This window comes from Grampus griseus (assembly GCF_964374135.1).
Source record: "Grampus griseus genome assembly, chromosome: 10".
NCBI classification, from domain to species: Eukaryota; Metazoa; Chordata; class Mammalia; order Artiodactyla; family Delphinidae; genus Grampus; species Grampus griseus.
The window spans coordinates 83,070,696-83,096,665 of NC_139004.1; the positions used below are offsets into that span (position 1 = coordinate 83,070,696).

General features: G+C 37.3%; 1 protein-coding gene across 2 annotated transcripts; it reads right to left on the reverse strand.

The window, feature by feature from the left end:
- Nucleotides 1–290: 290 nt before the first annotated feature.
- UBA3 (ubiquitin like modifier activating enzyme 3) lies at nucleotides 291–24,440 on the reverse strand. Of its 2 annotated transcripts, XM_082662770.1 has the most exons (18): nucleotides 24,372–24,440; nucleotides 24,144–24,185; nucleotides 22,157–22,277; nucleotides 20,502–20,582; nucleotides 16,472–16,554; nucleotides 13,692–13,772; nucleotides 9,386–9,429; nucleotides 8,969–9,033; nucleotides 8,504–8,659; nucleotides 7,171–7,273; nucleotides 6,921–7,034; nucleotides 3,538–3,591; nucleotides 2,966–3,002; nucleotides 2,799–2,880; nucleotides 1,744–1,844; nucleotides 1,565–1,628; nucleotides 1,422–1,476; nucleotides 291–1,087 (listed from the first exon to the last, which is right to left on the reverse strand). In XM_082662770.1, the coding sequence occupies exons 1-18, from the start codon at nucleotides 24,389–24,391 to the stop codon at nucleotides 999–1,001; spliced, it is 1,392 nt and encodes a 463-aa protein (XP_082518896.1). In that variant the 5' UTR covers nucleotides 24,392–24,440; the 3' UTR covers nucleotides 291–998. The 2 variants fall into 2 exon arrangements, with proteins under 2 accessions (XP_082518896.1, XP_082518897.1); XM_082662771.1 differs by lacking the exon at nucleotides 24,144–24,185 and having other exon boundaries at nucleotides 24,372–24,411.
- Nucleotides 24,441–25,970: the final 1,530 nt, after the last annotated feature.

Consider the following 25,970-nt stretch of genomic DNA (forward strand, 5'->3'; position numbering starts at 1 on the left):
AAACTCATTTTCAGTATTTATGCTTAATTTTGTTTTAAGCCTTAGTCCTTTAGGAGGGGGAAAAAAGCATTTTAAGAGGCGTTAATATAAAAATAGAGTCATTCCATTTCATTACCTTATTATGTTAGAGAAAATTAAATCAGTAGATACTTATTGTGGCTAAAATATTAATTCAAGTACCATAAAATTTTCCTATTAGTAAATCTGCTACATATTTAAAAATTATTTCTACCTTACTACAGAACTACTTACTATCCTTAATATACTTTAAAAAATTTCAGTGAGAAAAAGACAATATATGATTTTATTAATAAATAGTGTGAAAGCATCAGTGATAACTGTTTAAACATTAAACTCTTTTAACATCCATGTCTTGGCTTTAATGTTGGGCATACTGGCCTCTATGGCACTGCAAGTAAACACACGAAAATACTTCCCATTTCCATGCACAGGTATTCAGCTATAACACCATTTACAAATTATTACGGACAAGATAACTTTTGCAATAGTATTCATTTGGACAGCCACAATTAAGTGAATATTAGATCAAGCAAGAAGTAGGCTATGTTCAATATGCTCTAGACGTCAGGCTGTAGTATTTAATGTTATTTAAAACTTAATTTTCTTATTTTTTAAAAGGGACATATTTTGTATATGTGGGTGCTCAAATGAAAACTGAAGAATGCATTCTTTGACCATAACAAAATTCATATACAAGAGGGCGTTTGCCTCCTCCTCTAAAAGAAGCAATACATTTGCTCATAGTCTCTCTCTCCAGGCACCATTTTCCATATTACTAATGAAAATGCTGATAAGCACCAACCCCGAAATTCTGTCTTCAAGGGAAAGTTACAAAGTTAAAAAACAGTGGCTCATTATAAAAAAAAAAAATCAAATTCCAGCAACACTAATGCTAAAAATGACATCTATTAAATTTCTTAGCATCCAAGAAGTATAATATTTTCATGAGTTTTCTATTATGTGCAGATTTCCTTTCCTTAAGAAGTAAAATGAAGTTTGAACAGTACAGTCTGTGGTGTAGTGACATCAGCAACTGCCAGTTCTTGCCCATCAACGAGTCCCAATTCTAAAAGAAAAAATATACAATTAACCGAAGCAAAAAAACTCAACAAAATAGGTAATACACACATATACAAACTATAAAGAATCCTGGGCTAGATAAAGATCAAAATCCAGTTCTCTTTATTTAATCAAGGTAGTATTATATGTGATTTCCTAGAGATTTTTTAATATTCTACTAAAAGAGCAATAAACTCTATTAATGTTGCTAAAGATATAAGTAGGATGGTAGCACCATTTAAAAGCATTAAAAGTAAATCTAGAAGAGGCATTTATTACTTTTACTGGAAAAGAAAAAGAAGAAATTGATTAGTATTAGTAAATATACTCATTTAAAATACCTTTCAATGTCTTGGAGAGATTTGGCCTTGTTCGTTCTTCAATAGAGGTTACTGACTAGAAAACAATAATGTAAAGCACATTAAGTGAAATTAAACTTTTAATATAATTTTGTGGAAAAAAATAAAAACTGAACACTGCTCACCTGTAAGTAAAGTGTTCTATTTTTTCCCTCTAATGTGGCTGTGATAGCTGGAGATTTCATCTGCCTAAATTATAAGGAAAACAAAGTCAAAGATCACTTTTTAAAAAACAATCCTAGTTTTTAAAGCTTTAAAGTCACAAAAATTCTTCTACAACATAACAAAAGTCTTGAACACTTACAGAGAAGCACTATTGGTTAGATAATCCAAAACCTCCTGCAGTTTAGCTGATGGAGAAAACTGAATGTTTTGAGGAAGCTGGCTACAAGCTGGGCAGTTTTCCTAGATATAAAATAACACACAAATCACAGTGGCACATGTACCAATAACAGTCTCTTTATAATGAGGAAACGAAAATCAAGTTGTTTTAATAATCATGCATATTCCCTATGAACAAATTTTTATGTTTTAAAACCTGCTTTTCCTAAAGGGCCATTTTTCCTAAATTATTTTGCTATACAGTATTTATCTCAGGATACAGTATTACAAAAGATATATCAGTAAGTAGGGTTCTGGAAGTTAGAAAATACTTAGAAAGGGTGTGGGCAATTTCATTCACATTTCCAGCCAGTAATTAATATTTAAAAATCAGGGACTTCCCTGGTGGCACAGTGGTTAAGAACCCGCCTGCCAATGCAGGGGACATGGTTTTGAGCCCTCGTCCGGGAAGTCTCACATGTCACGGAGCGGAGCAACTAAGCCCGTGCGCCACAACTACTGAGCGTGCGCTCTAGAGCCCGTGAGCCACAACTACTGAGCCCACGCGCCACAACTACTGAAGCCCACGTGCCTAGAACCTGTGCTCTGCAACAAGAGAAGCCAGCGCAATGAGAGGCCCACACACCGCAACGAAGAGTACCTCCCGCTTGTGGCAACTAGAGAAGGCCCGCGCACAGCAGTGAAGACCCAACACAGCCAAAGATAAATAAATTTTTTAAAATAATAAATAAATAAATAAAAATAAAAATATGCATGATCAAAAAAGTTTTCACGGGCTTCCCTGGCGGCGCAGTGGTTGAGAGTCCGCCTGCCGATGCAGGGGACACGGGTTTGTGCCCCAGTCCGGGAAGATCCCACATGCTGTGAAGCGGCTATGCCCGTGAGCCATGGCCACTGAGCCTGCACGTCCGGAGCCTGTGCTCCGCAACAGGAGAGGCCACAACAGTGAGAGGCCCGCGTATCGCAAAAAAAAAAAAAAAAAAAAAAAAAAGTTTTCATTAGTATACTATTACTAACCTTTCTCTCTGCTTCAAATGTGTACGTGTACAGTCCATCTACATCATTGAATACCAAGTAATTATTAAGGGGAATATATGCACTGTAATGAAAAAATGTTCATTCTTATGTAATTGAGCCAGATCAAAACACAGATTTACAAATATATTAAAAATGAAATCCATTACCTTGTGGCTATTTTAAAAACCTCAGTGGCACACACAGCTACAGTGGAGAGAAAATAAAGGTGCTTTAACTCAATGAAAATTAGACATTTAAAATTAGAAGTTTTTAAAAAGTCAGTTATAAATCAGTACAGATAAATTTACAAGGTTATTGATTACAAAGTAGATAGAAAAATACATACATAAACACTCTTATTTGTAAAAACTGAGAAAGTAACATTTTATATTTGTTTTATATACTCCAAATGATAGAGTACCACCTCATGTTTTTCTCCCTCTTCTTCAGATTACTGTGCAGCCTGTTACACTGATTACAAAGAAATGGCACTAAAATGTCCCCTTATTACAGAGCACTTTATCTATGATATAATGTAAGAAAAATATATAAAGGGTCCAATAGCTTGTTTTGTGGTTTTGGGGGCAGCTTGATTATACCACCATCCACCCAAGAAGATAATCAAATTCCCAGAACACCAGTTTTCTGAGATCAAGTAGCTGAAGAAATATCAATTTAGGTATTGAATCAAAACCTGAAGGAAAGAAAACAAAATTAAGTAGTGGCCATTTTTCCTCACCTGCAATGACTGCATTTGTGGAAGCTACTGCAGGAATGATTCGTTTTACTACCCCTGAAAAAATATACTGATTAAAATGTGGTCATTTCTTTTAAAAAGTAGGTATCTTAAATTAGACAATATGATGATTTAATATCATTTTCCATAACTTGATTTTTCGGGCTTTCAGGTCAGAAAATAGACTTAAGCTTAACAATGAAACAACCTTCTTTCACATTCACATTATTTTCTGTCACGTTCAGAATCTTAAGCAAGTTACAGGAGGAAAGAATAGTAAATTCTTCACACTGTTTCATATAAAGATGAGACAATAATATATTAATAACTGCTAAAAATTAGAGTGTTTATTTTGTTCCAGGAGCAGTATGAAGATTAAATAAAATATTACGGAATTTTCATAACATCATGTTAGTCTTATCACTCTGATTTTTAAAATAAGGAAAATGAGGTTGAGAGAAATTAACAACATCCACAGCTATACACCTCATAAGTGATAGGGGTGGTATATGAACCCAGCTCTGCCCTAAAGTGCATAACTTTAACCGATACAATATACTATACTATACTCAGTAAGCTTTGAGTAAAATAAAGTAGGAGAATAACAGTTACCTAATTTTTCCTCATCTAATAGTTTTAGCTGTTCTATTCACAAAAATTTAAAACAAACAAAAACTGTGCCTAATCATTTTGTTTCACTCTACAATATGGACTACACAAAATATTAAACGTAGTTCTCTATTTCTACCCCACTTTTTTCATATCAGTATCCACAAATTAGGAATGAACGAAGTCCCACCTTAAACCATTTTTTTAAGTACAAAATAAACATTCTGTAACTATATTTGTACTGTTCATTTTAGAAAAGCAAAAATTCAGAGAAAAGTAGCCATATTATCTTAGAGTGTGAGACAGCCCTGAAAGATGTGTTCCCAAGACTTCAGGTGTAGGCAGGTTTTAAAAACTTCAAAAAAAGGGAAATATCTAAGAAGGCGCGAAAGGAAGGCAGTTAAGTTTCGAAAGCTGTTTTAAAAAGTTAATTCTGAAAGAAGAAATAGGGAGGAGCTAACCTCATGATTACTGGAAGCTCTCCAGTGAAACACATAGAGCAGGACATACTAGAAGGAGGAACAGGTAGTCACAAACAGGGAGGAGTTGAAGAGACGCTGTCCAATAAAAGCAATGTGAAAATGATAAAGATACGCCCCTGTCCCCCACCCCTTTTCAAAAAATCTGGACTTCACTTCCAATTTGGCTTCTGTACTCCCTGTCAAGGCCCTCCATCCTCAGGCTGAGAAGTACACGCCAAGCCTTGCTAAAAGGTATGGAAGGATAATTGAGACTACATATTGAAATGAGTTTATATAGTTCCTGATCAGGACAAAGAGAATTCATTTTTTAATTCAAACAATTAGCAAATAAATGTACACTATATGCCAGACACTGTTCTAGGTGTTGAACAGAGGAGCAGTAAAAAAAAAAATTATCTGCTCTTACAGTGATGGAGGAGTCCATTAGACTGGATGGTCAGGGAAGACCTCCTTGGGGAGGTGATAATGTGGGCTGAAATCTAAACCATGAGAAAGACCCAGCCATGCAATGACCTGGGGAAAGAGCAATTCTGTAGAGTAAACACCAAGGGCAAAGGTCCCCAGAACAGGGATGTATTAGAGTGTTAAGTATGAAATATTCTTCGCATAGAAAAACAAGGCTACCATTAGTTCTGAGCAATTATGAAAAGGTAAAATAGCGAATGGCTTACAAGTCATTTTCAGTTGAATGATCAGGAAATGGTGCAGTTCATACCTGAGGGATAAGCAGCCAACCCTAAGGGGAATCCAAGGAAGAGCATTCCAGGTGTTAGGATCAGGAGTATTAAAGCTCTAAGGTGGGATCAGGCTTGGGATCAAAGCAGGTCAGAGGAGGGGAACAAGGAGTGTATAAGAGCAACAAGGAGTGTATAAGAATGGAATTTTCAAATGACAAACCAGAACATTAGTAAACATAAGGAAATAATCACAGGAGAGAAATGGCATATTTTCACAAACACAAAGCTCTTTCTGGTGAACTTGATGATCTTGGACAAAATTCTAGGAAGGGTGAACTGAGAGTATCTACATTAGGAAACAGTGATCACTAAAACTGAGCATTATAATTGTTCATTGAGACAAGTCACAGGACTTAGTTACTGTGACTAGCTTTGCAACCCAAGGAAATGTGGAGGATAGGCTTCTGGAGAGCATCTGGAAAGGCCTTTCATGACATCCTTGTGAACAAGACAAAGAAACGTGAGGTACTCAAGAAGCTATGATCAACAGAAGGAGATAAATCTAAAAGGGCCTGACCAGAAGTATGATTCAGATGTCTGTTCTCAGCTAGTTTAGTCTTGTTAAAATTTTTAATTAATTATTTGGAAAAGAGATAAAGGATATGATTATCAAAACAACAAGTGATATGAAGCTAAAAATACACAAGTTGGAAGGCATAAAAGAATATACATATATAAAGAGAGAAAAGCCAGTTGAATTTAAGAATAAACTTATAAGGACCTATACTTGAGTATAAAAGAAAAAACTACCACCCCCCATAACTGCCAAATCTGTAATAGGGAGATGTGGCTTAGCAATTGTATATGTGGAGAAAACTTCCAGCTTTTAACAGGCAGTAACCTGAAAGAATCAAAAGTAGAGCAACAATGTAAACAACAACAAAAACTAAAAAAGTCTGCTCTCCTCTAAGATTGCATCAATGATCAGAAGTTTATCATACGACCCATCCTAGAGCACTGCATTCTCACCTGGATAGTTAAGAGAAGTATGGATGACTAAAATATGGTTAGAAAAAAACATGATGGGAACTTGAGTCATGAAACTTGTCAAAGGGTTAAAGGAACTAGGAAGGTTGATGGGAGTGATAATGATTTGGAGGGTTCAATACGTTAAGGGCTATTACTTAAAAGAGAATTAAATGTATATGTGGCATACTCTGGGACAATACTCAGACCACACTAGAGATGGAGATTTCTGCTCAATGTACAGAAGAACTGTCTTAACAACACTGTCCAAATGTGAAATAGACTGCCCCAGGAAGGGATAAATTGCTCTTCAGCAAAAGATGAAGTGAATAAATGGCTCGACCTGGACGACTTAGGGCCTCTTCCAACCCTAAGTAAATAAGATTCAATAATTTTATTAAATTCCTTCTAGTTAAGAAGTAGTATGGATTCTAGTAAACTCAGTTCCCTCCTACCAAATTTGGGGCACCTTTACTGAATCCCAAATGGATAGTACTATCTGAAATCACATCAATTATTTCCCCCAAGGCATCCCACCTCCTGAAAAAGGGATCATCCTAAGATCATAATATACGACCATTCACTAACTTACCTTGAGTGAGTCTATACGTAATACCCCTAATGTTATATTGTGATGCTCTCTCCAGGGATTTTTGGAAAATCCACTGAATATGATCAGGATCATCGCCGTCTAATGGAACCCCTTCTGTCAGAGGAGAAAAAAAGGAAGGGAAGACAGAAACATGTAAACATAAATCAACTTATTTTTAATATAATTATCCAAATAAATAATATAGACAAACATTTTATGTAATTCTAGATTATGAAATTAGGTTTATTACCTCCAAAAGGCTGCTCCTTAGGCCACTGCAATATCCTTACATATTCAATACAGTGTTCTGGTAGCCTGGGCATCGATGCAATGGTGCACATAGGAAAATTAACCTAAAACCACAGTTTGCCTTTTTTAGTGGATTTTAAACAAGAAATTACTTTAAAATGTAACTTCTAGTTATGATCTAGTTTGTAACACTTTCTTATAATTCATCCTAGCCATCCTAGCCTTACAGAAAGAAAACATTTTATATCATTAAGAATGCTTCTGAAACTAACACAGAGGATCTGAGTCACTTCACTTAAGTTGATCTGCCTAAAAAAATAGGTTTGCCCTATATTTACAAAGTATATAAATTTAAGCTTTGTTAGAACATGGGAAGGAAGGGCTGAATAAATTCTCAAATATGAGTACTCTATTATGTTTACCTAATACTCATATCTGAAGATATAAAATTAGCCAAAATAAAAATAAATTCACAGTTAAATCAATTCCAAGTAGATACTAATAAAGTTATTTATATTTATAAATCAAAATTCTAAATGCCTTTTAAAGTGGGTATGTAAATTAAAGAGCCCCATCTTTAGAAATATCATTCTTATCCCTGGTATCTTTATCTCCCTGAAACAATACAGGCAAAGACCAAAGAAAATAGATTACAGCTCTATCCCAACATATAACTTTGTAATTGATCTCTTGATCTCTACTCTCCAAATAAAAAAATAATACAAATGAGTTATGAGAACAGTATCAAAATGATGATATTCAGTCTATATTGTATCTTTCCTCAGAGCAAAATTTCATATTTTATCATCTTTCTTCTTAGCATGATTTTTAAAATATGGTTATCCCTAATTAAAAATCCTAGGGCTTCCCTGGTGGCACCGTGGACCCCTAATTAAAAATCTTAGGGCTTCCCTGGTGGCACAGTGGTTAAGAATCCACCTTCCAATGCAGAGGACACGGGTTCGAGCCCTGGTCTGGTAAGATCCCAAGTGCCGCAGAGCAACTAAGCCCGTGCGCCGCAACTACTGAGCCCGTGCTCTAGAGCCCACGAGCCACAACTACTGAGCCCACGTGCCACAACTACTGAAGCCTGCGCACCTAGAGCCCGTGCTCCTCAACAAGAGAAGCCACCACACTGAGAAGCCCGTGCACCGCACGAAGAGTAGCCCCCACTCAGGACAAGTAGAGAAAGCCCTCACGCAGCAACAAAGACCAAATGCAGCTAAAAATAAATAAATTTTTTAAAGAATCCTAAATATTGACTAGTCTTAATAATTCAATCCTTATTCTACCCCAAGATACTATAAAACAGATGTGGGTGCTTTTGTGATTACCTGTGGTGGGTACAGTTCCAGTGTGCATTCAACACAAGCAGTCATTCCAGGCAGAATCACCCGGGCATTTCCTTTAAAACCTTCTGTCCCCCCATCTATCAAAGGGACAATGGAGCTTGGATCTAATACACCATCTTCATAATTTAGAAGAGATATCTAGGAAAATTATTTGAAGGGCTTATAAGGAGAGGGGGATAAGAATTCAAAAAAAGGGAAATGCTATCTAGTAATTCTGTAAATCAATCACATTATTGAGTAATAATATAACAAACCAAGGGATTACATTAGTAGCAATTTACATCCTCACCTGAAAATTAATGACTGGCAATAAACAGTGAACTACACCTATTACTGAAAATTGAATAAACTCTGATTTTTCAAAAATATGACACAAAAGTCTCATTTTTAGTACGTTAAGAGCAGCAGGAAGAACTTCAGAGAACTGTAAAAACACTAAGTCTTTACCAGCATGCCATTTATCCATCTTCTGGCTATGACAGAATCCAGTCCACATACAATTATATGAAATTCTACGAGAAAAAAAATGCAAGTTAAGTTTTTTAAAATGCTGCTGCACGAAATAAGTCACAATTTCTAAGAAACAAACAAAAAACCATTTTTCATTATAAAACAAACACACACAGCTTCTACTCCTTGAGTAATCCTTACTCAAGAGAGCAGATAAAAATGCACCTAATGGTGCCAACTAAGAATTAAAACAGTGCCATTCTCTTTTCAGTCAACAACATTCCTGAAAAGCCAACACCAAGAAATGAAAGCAAATAAAGAAACAGGCTTCAAATAGCTAGCAATCTTCAAACAGACAGCAACTAAAAAATAATAAGAATTTAGTGAGAATTTAATTTCAAGTGGAAAACTTACGTCGATAGAAAGTGTCGTTAAAATCCTGAATCTTGTTGAAATGTCTGAACATAAGTAAAGGAACTTAAGCTGCTAAATTTTTAACTTGCAAAATGAATTCAACAATTCCATAAGGATCAAATTATAAATGTATATTTAAAACAAGACATAAGTCATCAGTGTTCAAAGCAGGGGAATTCAAGGAATCTGATAAAATGAACACAATCCCACCCCATGAAAAACCTTTTTTCTAAAAACTACTCTGCCGTAACCACATAGAGTAGTTTCTCTCATCTCCAAACCTCCATATCATTATAACTGTGTCTCTGTTACACTTTCTGCTCTGCTTCAGTTCTTATATAAAACCATAAGCCCTGGGAAAACAGAATGTGTACCTTCAACCACCAGCACCAAGCAGAGAGGCAATAAACATTTGTTTAGTGAAGGGAACAGGCACATTATAGTTCCCATTTAGAAAGGGGATTTTAGAAGTTAATTTACTGCACAAATTAACACATTGTACACCTTAAGTTTATACAGTGTTGTATGTCAGATATGGTCAATTAAAAAAAAAGTTACTGCAAAGCTAATTTTTAGAAAACATGTTTCCAATAGCTTTTTCAGGTGCTAATGATTTGTTATTGGTTTTTTTCCCTTGGAGAGGGGGAGAGATGAATTTTCTTCCTCATTTAACTCAGTTTTCCAAGACTCTCTTTTTACCCAACCCACACCATATCTGCAGGCTTCCCCAGCCTGGAGGGTGCCAAGGGAACCCCATTCAAAATTGGCTGTGGGTGTGAATCACAGTAGTTAACATCTGAACAGCATATATATGCTAAAAAAATTTTTTTAATTTTTCAAATGAAGCAAATTTGTTTAGTAACATATAAATTACACTCCCCTAAAACAAATCATGCATTACATATTTTAGAAAGCAAAATGGAGAAAAGAGGGACAATACATATGTTTGCCCTAGATTTTTTTATTCTGGCCTACAAATAAAGTTATAAAAAATACATTCGATTCTAGCCTTCACCCACTCAGACCTCTATTCCTTTTGAATGCCAGGCAAACAAGAGGCATAAGCTGCAGCTAGAACAGCTAGAAAAGGTCAAAAGAGAACCAGAGCAAACACTGGAAGAACAAAAATTGGAGACGCAGGAGCCAGACCAAGAAATCCCACCTCCTGGATTTCTACAAAATACCCAAAGTTTCCCAGATCTTAATAATGGGGGTAGACAAAGAGTGTGCACACTTTTTTTACCCCCCTCTTTCTCCCTATATGGACCTGAATTTGTGTTTTAAACTTTTTATTTTTGCAAAGATAGTACACAGGTGTCCCATATTTCTTTCACCTGGTTTCCCCCAACAGTTACATCGTATATAACTATAGTACAATATCAAAACCACAAATGTAACACAGGTACAACGTGTGTGTAAAGTTGTCATTTAAACACATGTAGATATGTGTAGCCACCACAATTAAGATAAACAACTATACCATCACCAAAAATATCTCCGTCCTGCTACCTCTTTATAGTCACACCTATCCCTTCCACCCACGCCTAATCCCTGGCAATCACTAATTTGTTCTCCATCTCCATAATTTTGTCATTTGAAGAAGGCTATAAAAATGCAAACACACAATATATGGTGTTTTAAGATTGGCATTTTTCATTCAGCATAATGCTCTTGATATCCAACCAAGTTGTATTTCATTAGTTAGTTCTTTTACTGCTCAGTATTATTGTACTGAGTACAATAATTGTGTATTGTATATACGGTATTAACTGTACCACAGTTTAACAATTCACCTACTGACAGATGTTTGGGTTGTTACCAGTTTTTGGCTACTGCAAATATAGCTGCTATGAACATCTGAGAACAAGTTTTTATGTAGACATAGTACTCATTTCTCTAGGGTAAATGCCCAGGAATGAAAGTGTTGAGTCGTATGTAAAGTACATATTCAAATTTTTAAGAAATAGCCAAACTATTTTCCAGACGGCTATACCATTTTATATTTCCCACCTGCAATGTACAAGTAATCCAGTTTTTCTGTATCTTTGCCAGCATTTATTATTATTTTTCATTTCAGCTACCCTAATAGGTGTGTAGTAATATCTCATTGTGATCATAATTTGGATTTCTTATAGCCAGTGATACTGAACATATTTCATGTGCTTTTTGTTATCTTTTTTAGCAAAATATCTCATATTTTTTGTCCATTTTCTATTTGCACTGTTTATTTTTTACTTTTGAGTTATGAAAGTTCTTTATACATTCTTGATGAGTCCTTCGTCAGATAACTACTTCCTAAGTATTTCCCAGTGTGTAGTTTATCTGTTCATCCTCTTAACAAGATCCTTCACAGAGTAAAAGTTCTTAATTTTGATGACGTTCAATTTACCACTTTTTTTCTTTTATGGATCATGTTTTAATGTGGTCTAAGGACTCTTCATCAAGCCCTACGTCCCAAAGATTTTTCTCCTACATTATCTTCCAAAGTTCTGCAGTTTTACATTTTATACTTAAATCTATGATCCATTTTGAGTTTATTTTTGTAATTTTGATGTTTGAGATTCATTTTTTTGCCACCAGAATTTAGCGAAGAGATTATCCTTCCTCCAGTGAATTGTTTTTGCACCTTTGTGGAGTATAAATCGGCCATATTAGCACATGGCTATTTCTGGTTTCTCTATTCTGTTCCGTTGATCTGTGCCAATCTCTCTGGCAATACTACACACTCTTGATTATTGTAGTTATATAATAACTCTTGAAATTGGCTAGTGATTCCTCCAACTTTATTCTTTCTCAGTATTATCTTAGGCGTTCCTTAGCCCTTCTCTATGAATTTTAGAATAATTCCATCTGGAGAAGCAAAAAAAATTGCAGGAATTTTGATAGAAATTATGTTAAACTTGCATACAAATCTGGGGAGAAGTGACATCTTTAGTATGCTGAAGCATCCAATTCCTGAACACAGAGTATCTTTCCATTATTTAGATCTCCTTTGATTTCTTTCATTAGCATTTTGCAGTATTCAGCATACAAGACCCATACTTATTTTGTTAAGTTTACACCTAAGTATTTCTCCTTTTTTTGAGTGGTTGTAGATGGCACTGTATTTTAAATTTCACTTTCCATGTGTTCACTGCTAGTACAGAGAAATACAATTGATTTTTGTATGTTGATTTTTGTATCCTGTGGTATTTCCAACATAACAAATCCCATTTCCTAAATTTCTATAAAATACTAAAAGTTCCGGGCTTCCCTGGTGGCGCAGTGGTTGAGAGTCCGCAGGCCGATGCAGGGAACACGGGTTCATGCCCCGCTCCGGGAAGATCCCACATGCCGCGGAGCGGCTGGGCCCGTGAGCCATGGCCGCTGAGCCTGCGCGTCCGGAGCCTGTGCTCCGCGACGGGAGAGGCCACAACTGTGAGAGGCCCGCGTACCGCAAAAAAAAAAATAATTAAAATAATAATTAAAAAAATACTAAAAGTTCCCTGGATCTAAAGGTATGGGGATCAACAAAGTGTGAACAGTCCTTTTTTAAAATATATTTCTTATAAAAATATATTTACTCTGACACACCTTCCATTTAACTAATAATATACTGACTCTTTACTTTGCCTGCTATGGTAAGGCGACACGAAGATTAATGGGGGGCTTCCCTGGTGATGCAGTGGTTAAGAATCCGCCTGCTGATGCAGGGGATACAGGTTCGAGCCCTGGTCCGGGAAGATCCCACGTGCTGCAGAGCAGCTGGGCCCATGTGCCACAACCGCCGAGCCTGTGCTCTACAGCGCGTGAGCCACAACTACTGAAGCCCACGAGCCTAGAGCCCGTGCTCTGCAATGGGAGAGGCCACCGCAATGAGAAGCCAGCGCACCACGGCGAGGAGTGGCCCCCCGCTCACAACTAGAGAAAGCCCACGCGCAGCAACGAAGACCCAATGCGGCCAAAAATAAATAATAAAATCAAATAAATAGTTATTTAAAAAAAAGATTAATGGGATCCAACCTACGAACTCAGAGTCTAGTAGAGGAGATATGCAACTGAAACTGAAATTAAGGGCAATAAGGCAAAATAAATGATGGCACTGGCTACATTTATAAAATTTATATAACCTTAAAAAGAAAAGATTGGTAGGACATTAAACTAAGTGTTACCAGCAGGTATCACAGTAATAAGCTTACTGCTGCTGCTTATTTTCCTTTTGCTTATCTATATTCTCTATGTTAAACATCTCCTGTATAATGATAATAATAATAATAAAAAGCTTCAAAAAGTTACGTATTAAGTAATTTATTTGTCAAAAGGATACGGAACTACATTGCAATTAGGAACTCTGTCATTTAGAAATTCTGCAGCAACTTCAGCCTTAGGTCTTCCAACATCTTTAGGCCTACAGGAAAAATTATATTTAAATTATCATTCACGATATAAATCTAGATTATCTATATAATCTACTTTCACACATAAAAATATCCACGGTGAGTTTATTTGGAGGCTATTTAGAGGAATATTTTTACCTAAGTATTTCTGATGAAAAATTAGTCATTCAACACTAAATGTCAACCCTTGTTGATATTCCAAATTAAGTATTTACAAGTACTGACAAGTCTAATTAAGTATTTAAGTAAAAATATAAACAGTGTTTTTTTTTTTTAAGGTAAAGCATAATAACAGCATGTTTCCTAGCCACTTCTCACTGTTGTGTTTCCCAATGCAAAAAATTATCCCAGATCCAGAGATTTCCAAGTATTTGCCCAAAACCCCAGAACTTCAAGGTGTTACTATGCAGGTCTTGGCTGAAATAAATTCGAGAGGTCCTAGGGATGCAAGAACGTTCACTTATCTTCCCATGTGTGCTGATTAAGTAGTAACTTTTGTGCCCCATAAGAAGCCATAACCATGTTTTTGAAGGAATAATTCGAAAGGCATTATCTAAAATTGCAAACGTTACCAATATTTTCAAGAAGGTAAAACTTAAAAGACCTCAAAAGGTCACTCCTAGATAATAACCACAGCTACAGACAGGAAAGGACAGGAATTCTCTCTTCTAACCTCAGTACAAATGGTATTTTCTTTCCTAATATTTCCACATTCTCCTCACAGAAACAAATCACTCCCTCATGTATACATAACAAGTTCTTCATTACTACTTTTTCACAACGTATTTTTGGTTATATACATAGGTCTATCATACTAGACTATGAACAACTGGAAGAAAGTTACCATATTCTTACCTCTTTGTACTCCTTCCTACTAAGCACAGAATAAACACTTTAAAAATAAATGAATATTAAAAAATCAATGTGCCTAATAAAATCATATTTTATTTAAAATTGGAATTAAAAAAAAAATGCTTTACCAGGTCAATTTTCTCCTAATACAGCAGTATGCTTTTTTGACTCAAAACTTCTGATAAGAGTTTTTTTTTTTCTGATGAGAGTTTTATTCTGACTTTGTCCTAACTTGCAATAGAAGAGGCTCTAGCATAAGTCAAGCACCTTGATTTCAGTACTGCATTCAACTACTCTGGACAGAGCTGTTTAGGTATGTAAAGATGATAAAATAGAGTTTCAAGAATCTTTTAGGTTGTGCATTGTATGTGCTTTCATAATAGATCCCAAATAAAAGAACTCCTAGATGGTTTCTGTGGGAGCTGCAACTTTATCATTCCAGAATTAGGGGATTAGATTGCTCCACCTAAAAACTGCACTTTGAGCAAAATGGCCTTTTATATACATCATCCTTGCAGGACACTGTGGCCTAATTACCTAACCTGGAAAACAAGTACCTACCCTGGGGTTTGCTCTGAGATTAAAAGAGGTACTATAGATAAAGAGCTTAGAAAGTACTTAATATATCCTAAGCACTCCACAAATGTTAACTGTCATTATGATCTTCAATTATTATTTCAGCCCAAAATTAAAGGGCATGGCCTATTATCAATAACCAATCAATTTGGTAGTGCCTTTTTTTTCCTTTTTCTTTTGAATTTTATTTTATTTATTTTTTTATACAGCAGGTTCTTATTAGGTATCCATTTTATACATATTAGTGTATATATGTCAATCCCAATCTCCCAATCAGTGGTGTCTTTTTTAGAGCAGTCATACACTAAAAATTTGTCAGACTGGAAAGGGCCCACAAACTTTTTCTATCAAGAGAAGAGAAATTTCGATGTTTAAAAAAATAAACAAATGAAAACCTTAAAAGTTAAATGTAGGGTTCACACAATTACAATACTTTATTAACCTGACTTAGTTTAACCCACCCTTCAATCTCTTTAAGATTTTCCACAAACTTAATTTTATCTTTTCTGCTAACCTAACCTCATCCTGCATACCTAGAACTATTTGAGTGCTTTCTGTCAGTACTCTATAAGCATCAGAGAGAGAGAAAAAAGTCCTTATCTCTCTGTATCTATAATTCTTTGATTAACAAATAGATACATTTATCTAAGCCATTCAAGCCCCTAAATGCTACATACTAAAATTTATTAATGAACTTTTCCTCATATCTGCATATAAGGCCTACTTCCAGTTTTTAAAGTCACTTCAAACAAGCTGCTCTTAGATTACCTTCTCTATGTCATGTATGCCTAAGGTAATTATCCCTCTTTGTTCCATTTCACTTGCTCCTGGGTTTCCTCTCCTTAACTCACCATTTTCTTTCACCTTCTATAAAAAGTTCAAACTCTGTCACAACTTCATTGCCCCAGAGTCACCACTCAAATCTTGGCTCGTAAGTCCCCACCACTATATCTCACGAGGGCCTAATACATAGTTATGGTTCTCTTATGAAATCAACAGAAAGAAAAGAGCTGCACTCATTGTCTTCAGGGCACAATCATCCCAAAATCACATACACCTTTTGTAGATTTCCTAAAAAACAACAAAAACATATATTTGCTTACAAAACTTCTTTCACCAGAATGCCCAAAATTTTGCTGCAAAATTTTACCTAAGATGGGAGAGTAGTTATTTTCTTAATAAAATTAGTGTTATCCTCTCAGTGGTTTTTAAAATTATTAAACTGCAGTGTACTCAAGTTCAAATGATTATCACAATTTTAAAATAAGATATTAAAACTTACCTAAATAAAAATTGCCTATTTAGATTGGAAACATCTATAGTGTCCATGTCTATAACATGAATCTGTCTAAAACCAGACAAGGCCTGTGGGAATAAAAAAAATCCAATTAAGCAGAAGTTTCCTCACATCTGAAATTTTAAAATTTCTTTTCAATGGTCTTAAATCTACAAATTCTCAATAATAAATTCTGCACAATCGTTTTCAACGGTTAAAGAGTCTTACAAGATATATAAAATTCAGGGTTCTTGTAAAAGGTCAAAAAAGTATAACTACTCAGTTTTAAACAGTCCATATCCAAAACAGAATAACTCAAAATTTCTATAGTTGTTTCATAATCCCATAAACACGTCTGTAAAGTTTGTTGCTTTCCTGCTGTTGCTGCTGCTAGATATTTTAATTTTACTAGTCTTACTACTTAACTGTATTGGCTATTCTTTTTCAGAATATTGTTAAAAGTAATTCCTACAAGCTTTATCTTAGTTTACATAAGCATGCCGCCATTCAGGACTATAAGATTATATTATAAACACACACACATATGTATATACACTGCACATGTAAAAGAAATATCTTAAAAGTAGAGTCAAGAGCAAGCAATCAAACAGCTAGAGAAAAGCAACGAACTCTTGTGTTTCAGTGATAATGCCACATATTTTAACAGTACAACCACTGTTCAAATTTACCAGCAGAAGCAAAAGATTAAAAAAAATAGATCTCAATAATCAATTATGCTTTTCTGGTCTTGGTCAGTTTACTTATGTAATCAAATTGAATCACTTGGCAATAATTTCCCCATTTTTCTGCCCCTCTTTATAGCAAGAAACTCTCAAAAGAGTTGTCCGTACTTTCTTTCTCAAAGTCCACTCTTGCACTTGCTGTAAACAAGCTTTCACTCCCATCACTCCACCGAAAACCACACTTGTCAGGTCATCAGTGACCTCCACGTTGCCACCTCCAACGACCAGCTCTCAGTCTCTCTGACATGACCCATCTCAAGTGTTTGCCAGGGTGTGGATCAATTCCCCTCCTGAAAACATGTTCTTCACCTGGTCACCCCACTCATGAGAATATGAACACTTTTTAAAAATTGGTTTCCCATTCACCACACTCATGAATTTTACTCCTAATTTACTGGCCAGAATTTGGAGTGCCCTTGCGCTTATTAGCTCTGGTGATTTCAGACAATCTTATAACATAAAGCATCATCTAACAGGTATCTCAAACTTTACAGTTTCCAGAACCAAAGCCAATCATTCTTGCTCACCAGAATCAGCAAATCTGTTTTTTGCCCAGCCCCCCTCACTTCAGTGAATGCCAACTCCATCTTTCCAGTTGCTCAGGGCAAAAACCTTATCATGTCATCCTTGACTCCTCTCCTTCTCTTATGTCCCACACCAATCCATCAGCAAATCCTGCTGACTCCATCTTCAAAACATATCCATAACCCGACCACCTCTCACCACCTGCAGTACTACCATCCTGTTCCAAGTCACTCTCACCTCTTGCCTAGATGACTGCACCTTCTAACCAGCCTCTCAGCTTCCTTCTCTGTTCTCAACACATCAGCCACAGTGAGCCAAGTTAAAGCCAGATCGAGTCAACTCATCTGCTTAAATCTCTCCAATGACTTCCTGACTCAGAGTAAAAGGCAAACTTCTTACAGCAGCACCTCAAGCCTTTTGGGATACTCCAAGCCCCTCCCATTATCTCTGATATCCTCCTAGAAAATGCCCCTCCTTCCTCACTTCTGCTTTAGCTATAATGACCTCCTTGCCCTCCTGGAACATAAACAGTTATGCTCCCACTTCACAGCTTTTGCACCTGATATTCCCTCTGCCTAGAATGTTCTTGCTCACCTTTTTGCTCAAGTAGCACCTTTTTGTGAACCCTTTCCCTTCCCGCCAGGCTATATATTGATATCTTCCATCCTTCCTTTCTCCATAGCATTTATTACCATCCGACATACTACATAGTTTACTTGTCTTTTCCCTTCCATTAAAACATAAGCCCCACAAATACAAACACCTGTCTTGTTTGATGCTGTAACTTTAGCATCTAAAACAGTACCTGGTATACAGAGAAAGAGGCTGAATAAATATTTGCTCAATCAATAATATTAATGTTATACCCTTTTTTTTAGAATGAGCCTTTGGGGGCTTACAATCAATTGAAAAAACATGTATGTATATCTCTTTTGTACTTATGTGTGAAACAAGCAAAGTAACAAGTGGTAAAACCGAAAACGCTTAGTTTTCTTCTTTTTTGGAGTAAGAGGTTATTACAATGCAGTAAATAACAAGGCCACTCCTAAAGTTGCTGGATGACTACTCCTCAGATCTAATCTCCAATTACTTTACATTTAAAATTGGTATCTATCACATTTGCAAATAACAGCTTTGGAAAAAGTTAACTATTTAGGGGATTTGTGCATACAATTTGTGCATACAAAACCACTGCCCATCCTCCATAAATCCTTTGGTTCTCATGCTGCAAGGGTATTTATGCCTGATACGGTACTGTCATTTTGGCACCCTATCACAGAGTATATCATACATGCTGCTGTTTGTGAGAGACTTGTCTTCCCAATGATATTTCAAATTAAGGACACAGATCGTGATGGCTTACAATGCCCACAGAACCCAGCATAGCCGACTACCATGAAGCGTATTAAGTTTTTGCAGTCTCACTAGGAGCGATGTTAGTGTTTCCTAGCAAAATTAATGTGGCTGTTTATATTTAAACTTTGCTCCCAAGGCTGACTTTTTAGGTCCTTCATCTGGCTGTTATCTGCTTCATTTTCCAAGAAGCCTACTCTAGCATTTCCACTTTCCCACATACTAACCATAAGGCTGGCATACAACAGCTGCACATCAATTCTTCCCTTATCCATTTTTGCTAAATAAACTGATAAAGTCTTATAAAGAGCTACTACTGTAGTTATCAGAAGTCAATGAAATGGAACTTCCCTGGTGACGCAGTGGTTAAGAATCCGCCTGCCAACGCAGGGGACAGGGGTTTAAGCTCTGGTCCGGGAAGATCCCACATGCCGCAGAGCAACTAAGCTGGTGTGCCACAACTACTGAGACTGCATTCTAGAGCACGCAAGCCACAACTACTGAGCCCACGCACCAAAACTACTGAATCCCGCATGCCTAGAGCCTGTGCTCTGCAACAAGAGAAGCCACTGCTATGAGAAGCCCGCACACCGCAACAAAGAGTAGCCCCCGCTCGCCGCAACTAGAGAAAGCCCGCGCACAGTAACGGAGACCCAATGCTGCCAAAAATAAAGAATAAATTAATTAATTTTTAAAAGTCAGTGAAACTAATTAAGTCACAAAGTATGTATTTCCAACCAGTATACAGAAACAGCTTCACTAAATAGTACCCTCTCTTAAGACAACAGTCATTTAAAACAGACTGACCAAAAAAAAGGCTTAGCTCCCCCAAATTTTATGGGTATACTACCATATGGTCTTAAAAAAGTTACTATATGATTAGATCATGTAATGACCTAATGGTTCAGTGAAACACCTAAGAACTGACGGCCTGGATTGGATTCCAGGTACATCACCATAATCCAGAAAAAACTTGTCATTTAACATCCCTGAACCTGTGTCTCCCCTCTATATAAAACGAGACAGTGTCCTATCCACCTAAGTGGGTTATTTTGAGGGACAAAAGAAATAATAAATTCTTTGAAATTACATGTTAAATATGAGTTACCAGTTTTGTTATTTACTTCACTGAATTAATGAGCTCTCTGCAAGAGGAAGCACAAAGATTTGTTGGATAAAAAGCAGAGAAGAAAAGAGAAGTAAGAATTTCTATCAACAACTTTATAGCCGAGGACTTCAGGGCTTAAAAAGTTAAGTTACGTGATTGTTTTAATTGCTATCTGGAATTTGACCTGCTAAACTTATCTAACAAAGGCTCAGGAGAAACGGTTAACAATCATAACAAAGAAATGACAGAAAAGGAAAAAGGTTTAATTATCATAAAGAAAAAACTTCATATTATATAGTTGTATTACCAGATTTTTCAGGAGCTCACATCCTAAGCCGCCAGCTCCAATGACTAGAACTTTACACGTATCTAACAAAAACTGGAGAGACTGTAAAGAACGAAAAGGCGTATTAAAATTTAGTTGATAAAAACCTTAAGTAGCATCAATAAAGCAACAAACCATAAAATAGCTTCTGAGGTTTCCATGAAAAATGCAACTGACGATAAAGAACAGCCTCTGTAGTTAGTAAATTATATTAAATTTATGAACAAGGTAGAACCAGAAATTCTATAACCCTAACGATTTCAGAGTTCCAACTTTAACGTTTTTAAACTGACTTTTATTGTATGAAATTAAAACGGTATTTCTAACAAGAAAAACTAAGCCTAGTTAAGAGTAGTCTTTTTTTTTTTTAACTTTGAAAGGGATGGAAAGCATCAAACTCATTTAACTGACTTCTTACAAATAGAAAAGTGTAAAAATTGTAAGAACTGAAGATCAAGCACTGCATAAGGTGTTTAGAGGTCTTTAAAAAACATAAGGCAAGGGTTTCCCTGGTGGCGCAGTGGTTGAGGGTCTGCCTGCAGATGCAGGGGACACGGTTTCCTGCCCCGGTCCGGGAAGATCCCACATGCCGCAGAGCGGCTGGGCCCGTGAGCCATGGCCGCTGAGCCTGCGCGTCCAGAGCCTGTGCTCCACAACAGGAGAGGCCACAACAGTGAGAGATCCGCGTACCGCAAAAAAAAAAAAAAAAAAAAGGCAAGAACAATAATAGCTGCTTTTGAATACAGTGGGTTAAACTTACAAAACATGAGATGACAGGAAGAAAAACAGACAAAGCTCTCAGAATATTGCCTATCAGCAGAAACAACCACTTAACAGAAGTATCTTAAGTTATTAGGCTAAAAAAAAATTTTTAGAAGCACAAGAAAATATGTTGGATTATCCAAAGAAATGGAAAATACTGTCAATTCTGTCCAAGATTCAAGGAAAGAAGAGTTATTCAGATAAGACACCGAGTCAAACCCAAGAGTCTGAACCTTAATTTTAGGAGCAGCACAATACTTCTATTTCAAAACATCTCTTCATCAATACAAAAGGACATAAAATTTTACTGTAAAATTTACTGTAAAGGAATATTTCCTACCTTGTAATAAAAAACAAGTTGTTTCTAACTAACATTTGCTTTAGGTCAGACACTACCAGTTCCAAATTCTATTCCTCTATTATACAGAAGTCACATATTTTTTATACTTTTTAACATGCAATTAATTATATTCAATTCTAAGCAAAGATGCTCATTTCAAATAAACTTCAAAATTTAAACAAGCACATCTATATTCCTGTGAAAATTAAATTTCTCATAGCAGGGCTAAAAAGGTGTGTCTCAAAATTAATTTTAAACTGGAATTTTAAGTGAAGTATAACTTAGAATTTTAAATGAGGTTATGAAGTCATTTTACTCTTGAAAATTTTCAACATGTTACATGAGAAATGTGAAAACAACTCAAATATTAGTCATTCAAATAAAATCAGTTGCAAATATTCCATTTAGTATTTCAAGATAACTTACACAATTTTATTAGTATTTTTATTATAAGAGTAAATTAAAAAGGAAGCATTTTATTGCTTTTGAAACATAAAACTATTAGAGGAGTTATTTAAAAATAAACGTTTCTCACTTCAGTGCTCGGTTCGAAATCAGGGTGTGTGAAGGGTCCAGATCGCTCGAGGAACTTCTTTACATGGTTCCAGCGACCTTCCCAGTCTCCAGTGTCCCCACACCCACCATCAACAGCCATTCTGCACAGAACACAGTAAATTCAGCTGCAAAGATCAGTATGAAAAAGCCACACCTACAACTATTATGGTTTCCCCAAATGAAAAGGTAACGACACCAGACCTGCTCAAATAAAAAGGGTAATATTCCATGTGGTTATGCTTATGCTTTTACTGTCTTTTCTTGCTATTATACAGTTTATTTAAAGGTAAGAACTGCACATGTTTGAGGAAATAAGTCAGTCGACATGTTTCTGGGTTCCTAAAACAACCTAAGATCAAACTTGGGATATTGGTCAATCAGTGAGAAATGGGCTTTCTAAACATTTGGAATTTACTAAAGATCACTGCAAACTGCCCAATCTGTTCTATGAACACACTTGGAACAGGAAATATAACCTACAAGGAAAAACAAAATCCATAAAAGCCCTCCACTTCCAGAATCCTAATGCTTGACATCTAACACAATTCATGTGTCCTTTCCAAGTCTGAAAGGTGAGACTTGAAGATTATTTTTCATGAGAGGAACTTTAAAACATTTTTCTCTGAGAGGTCCTAATTTTCAAAAAAGAAGCTCTTAGGACTATGAAGTGGTTTCTGTTGCCACTAAACACAAAGAATGTTTTAGGTTATAATTATGCCACAGATGGGCATTACCATCTAGAAATCTTTTAGAACATACAATTGAGTAACGAGGGACTCCTCTAACAAAATACATGTATTTTCTACTCATTGCAAGATCATGTTTCGTTGTGATTATTTTTAATTTTTCAAATTTCCTATAATCCCACAATTTCTACCTTCAAACATATTAGTATATCCAATTTTTACAAAAGGGACCGAGTATTGCCTAGCAATAAAGACCATAGGTTTTGATGTCACAGCTGGGTTTGGTTCCACAATTAATAGCATTGTGACCTTGAGCAGATTACTCAACAGTCATAAACCTCATCTGTAGCTTGTTTGTACCTACTTCTTAAGGTCAGAATGAGGATAAAGCGATAATCCACATAGACGCCTTAGTACAATACTTGGTATATAGTAAATATTCAAATTGTGGCTGTCATTTTAAAGTGGAGAGGAAATGAAAGGTGGAAAGAAATGTGAAATTAAACTTGTTCCAAGTCCTCTTGCAATTGAAATTCAACTTTCTGAGTAAGATACCTAAAGACTCTAAGGCCCTGCTACTGGGAATTGGCCCAGAAATTAATACTAACTCACCACGCCCACTGCAAGAGTACTTTCTTCCCCTCTCACATAAGGAGGAAGAAAAAATATGTGGTGTTGCCCAGGGTGGAAAACACTTCGTTTAAACCTGTCTCACCTGCACAAAACTAAGCATCTGATATGAAATAAGGTGTGTAATTAAAGGAGAAAATAAGCTCTTTGGAGTCAACACTCTCCTTTAAGAGCCAATGATTTTGCACAAATGATTGAAGTGCTTAGTACAATACCTGACATAAAGTTCTCATAAAAAGTTTGCAATTAATACTATTGTCTCAGTGTTTACGAAAGGCCCAAAACGGCCTAGTGTCCGTTTCATGTGTTTTAGTAAGATTCCCTTCTCACAAGGTCACTGCTCTGACAATTTGGGATGGAGGAAGACGGGGTCGCAAGGGTCCGTCCGCAAGACCTTTAAGTCAAGACCCCGGCGGGCCAGCGCGGGATCTGTGCGCGCTACTCGGGCCCGGCGCCCGCCCGAGACAGAGACCAGGAGGGCCCGCCGGGCCCCTGGGGCTGCGGGCGGGGCTCGGGGGATGAGGCGGCGCAGCCTGCGCTCCGGGTGCCCCCCTCCCAGCCCCCCGGGCCCGCTGCGGCTGGTCCCCTAGGCCTGGGGTGGGGGGAGGCGGGGGTCCCCGGAGAGGGCCCCGGCCTCCCGGCAGCACTAACTTCTCAGCCAGCAGCTCCTCTATTCTCCTTCTTTTCTTCTCCCTAAAAGAAAGAGAGAATAAAAGAAGGGTCAGCATCACGCTACACACTGGGCGCCGCGAGGGGATGAGGGGCGAGGGGACGGGGCGGAGGGTGGGGGGGACCCCGGGTGGAGGCGACGACCGCCCACCGCCGCGCTCTCTCACAACCCAGCCCGGCCCGGGGCGCCTGCAGAACCCGGGTACTTACGGTTCCTCGCCATCCGCCATATTGTTCTCCGCCTCTTCCCAGGAACCCCCACGGCGGGAGGAGCGAAGGGGCGGGGCGAGGCCGGGAGGGAGAAGGCGGGACCGGCAAAGGAGGCGGGGGCCGGAGACGGGGGCGGGGCCGGAGAAGGGGCGGGGACGACAAAGAGGGACGGGGAAGGCGGGGAGGAGGCGGGGCTAATGGGGCTGCCTGTGCCAGGCTCCCGTAGCTTCAAAGACTTCTTTGTAATTAAAATCTTGATTAAATACACTTAATTGGAGAAAACTAGTGTATAATGTTATGCTGTGTGAGAATACAGACGTAATACATTGTTTATACAATTTATGTATATGCAAAGCATCTCATCACCTAAAGATAAATGGTGATAGAATTTTGGAATACTTTCTTCCAGAGTCAGAGATAGATAGGTAGATATGTAGGTAGATAGATAGGTGTGTGTGTGTGTGTGTGTGTGTGTCTGTGTGTGTGTCTGTGTCTGTGCGTGTCTCTGTGTCTGTGTGTGTGTGTCTGTGTGTGTGTGTGTGTGTCTGTGTGTGTGTCTGTCCCCGTGCGCACATGCATGTGCTTGTTTGGATGGCTGGATACAGAAAAACAACCATGTTCAAAAATATTTGTGTGCGTACATATATATGTATATCCTTTCTTGGAGTGCGACAAGAATGAGATTTAGAGTCAGAAGAAACAGTTTAAATCCTTAACTCTCCACTGATTATGAGACCTTGGGCACTTCTGTCTTCATTTGTAAACTGGGGATGATAATGTTTACCTTGTAAGACTGGAATTAAATGAAATCCATAGTGTTTTCAAAATATAAACCCTGATCAGTCACATCAGCATCATTAGAGAACTTGTTACAAATGCAAATTTTCAGGCTCCACCCTCAACCTTCTACTAAGCTTTGGATGATTCTGTGCAAAACAAAGCTTCAGAATCACTGAAGTGGAATGAATGCATAAAGCCTGATAGGCACTCAGTAAATGTAGCTGCTATTAATAAATTATGATATTTAATCTCCTCTTTGTCCTTTATTATCCCCCAATCAGTTTTAAGTCAATAGCATTCATTGAGCTGAAAGTCAGTGCCAGGCAGTAAATGGAGGGATAGAGTTCACAGTCCACAGTACTTAACAGGAAACACCAGCCTCTCTCCAGGTCACATGTCTCAACATCAACTAAGAAACCTTTTTTTTTGCCTAGACTCCTCCGCAGATGGAAACAACTAAGGTTCTTTTTCAAAACAGGCTCATGTGTGCTGGGTCCCCAGCAATGCTACTTTTAGGAGACCTTTCCATTAGTGGCAGTGAGCATCACAACTCCCTCAAATGGTGAAAACCAAAGGGTGCCTTGGAGATCACGTAGTCCAAACCCACATACTTCGTGAGGAGGAAGCTGAGGCCCACCATGAACAGAAAGGGGCTGGCCCAGGAAGAGGTCTGCAAAGGCATCTGGCCCTGCTTGTGCCTTGGGACTAATGCCCTGACTCACTGTGGTGGTATTTTGATAGATGACACCAGGCACTCCCACAGGCTCAGAGAGACAGATAAGAAATAGCCACCTGTCCTTGCCACTAATGAAAGTAACA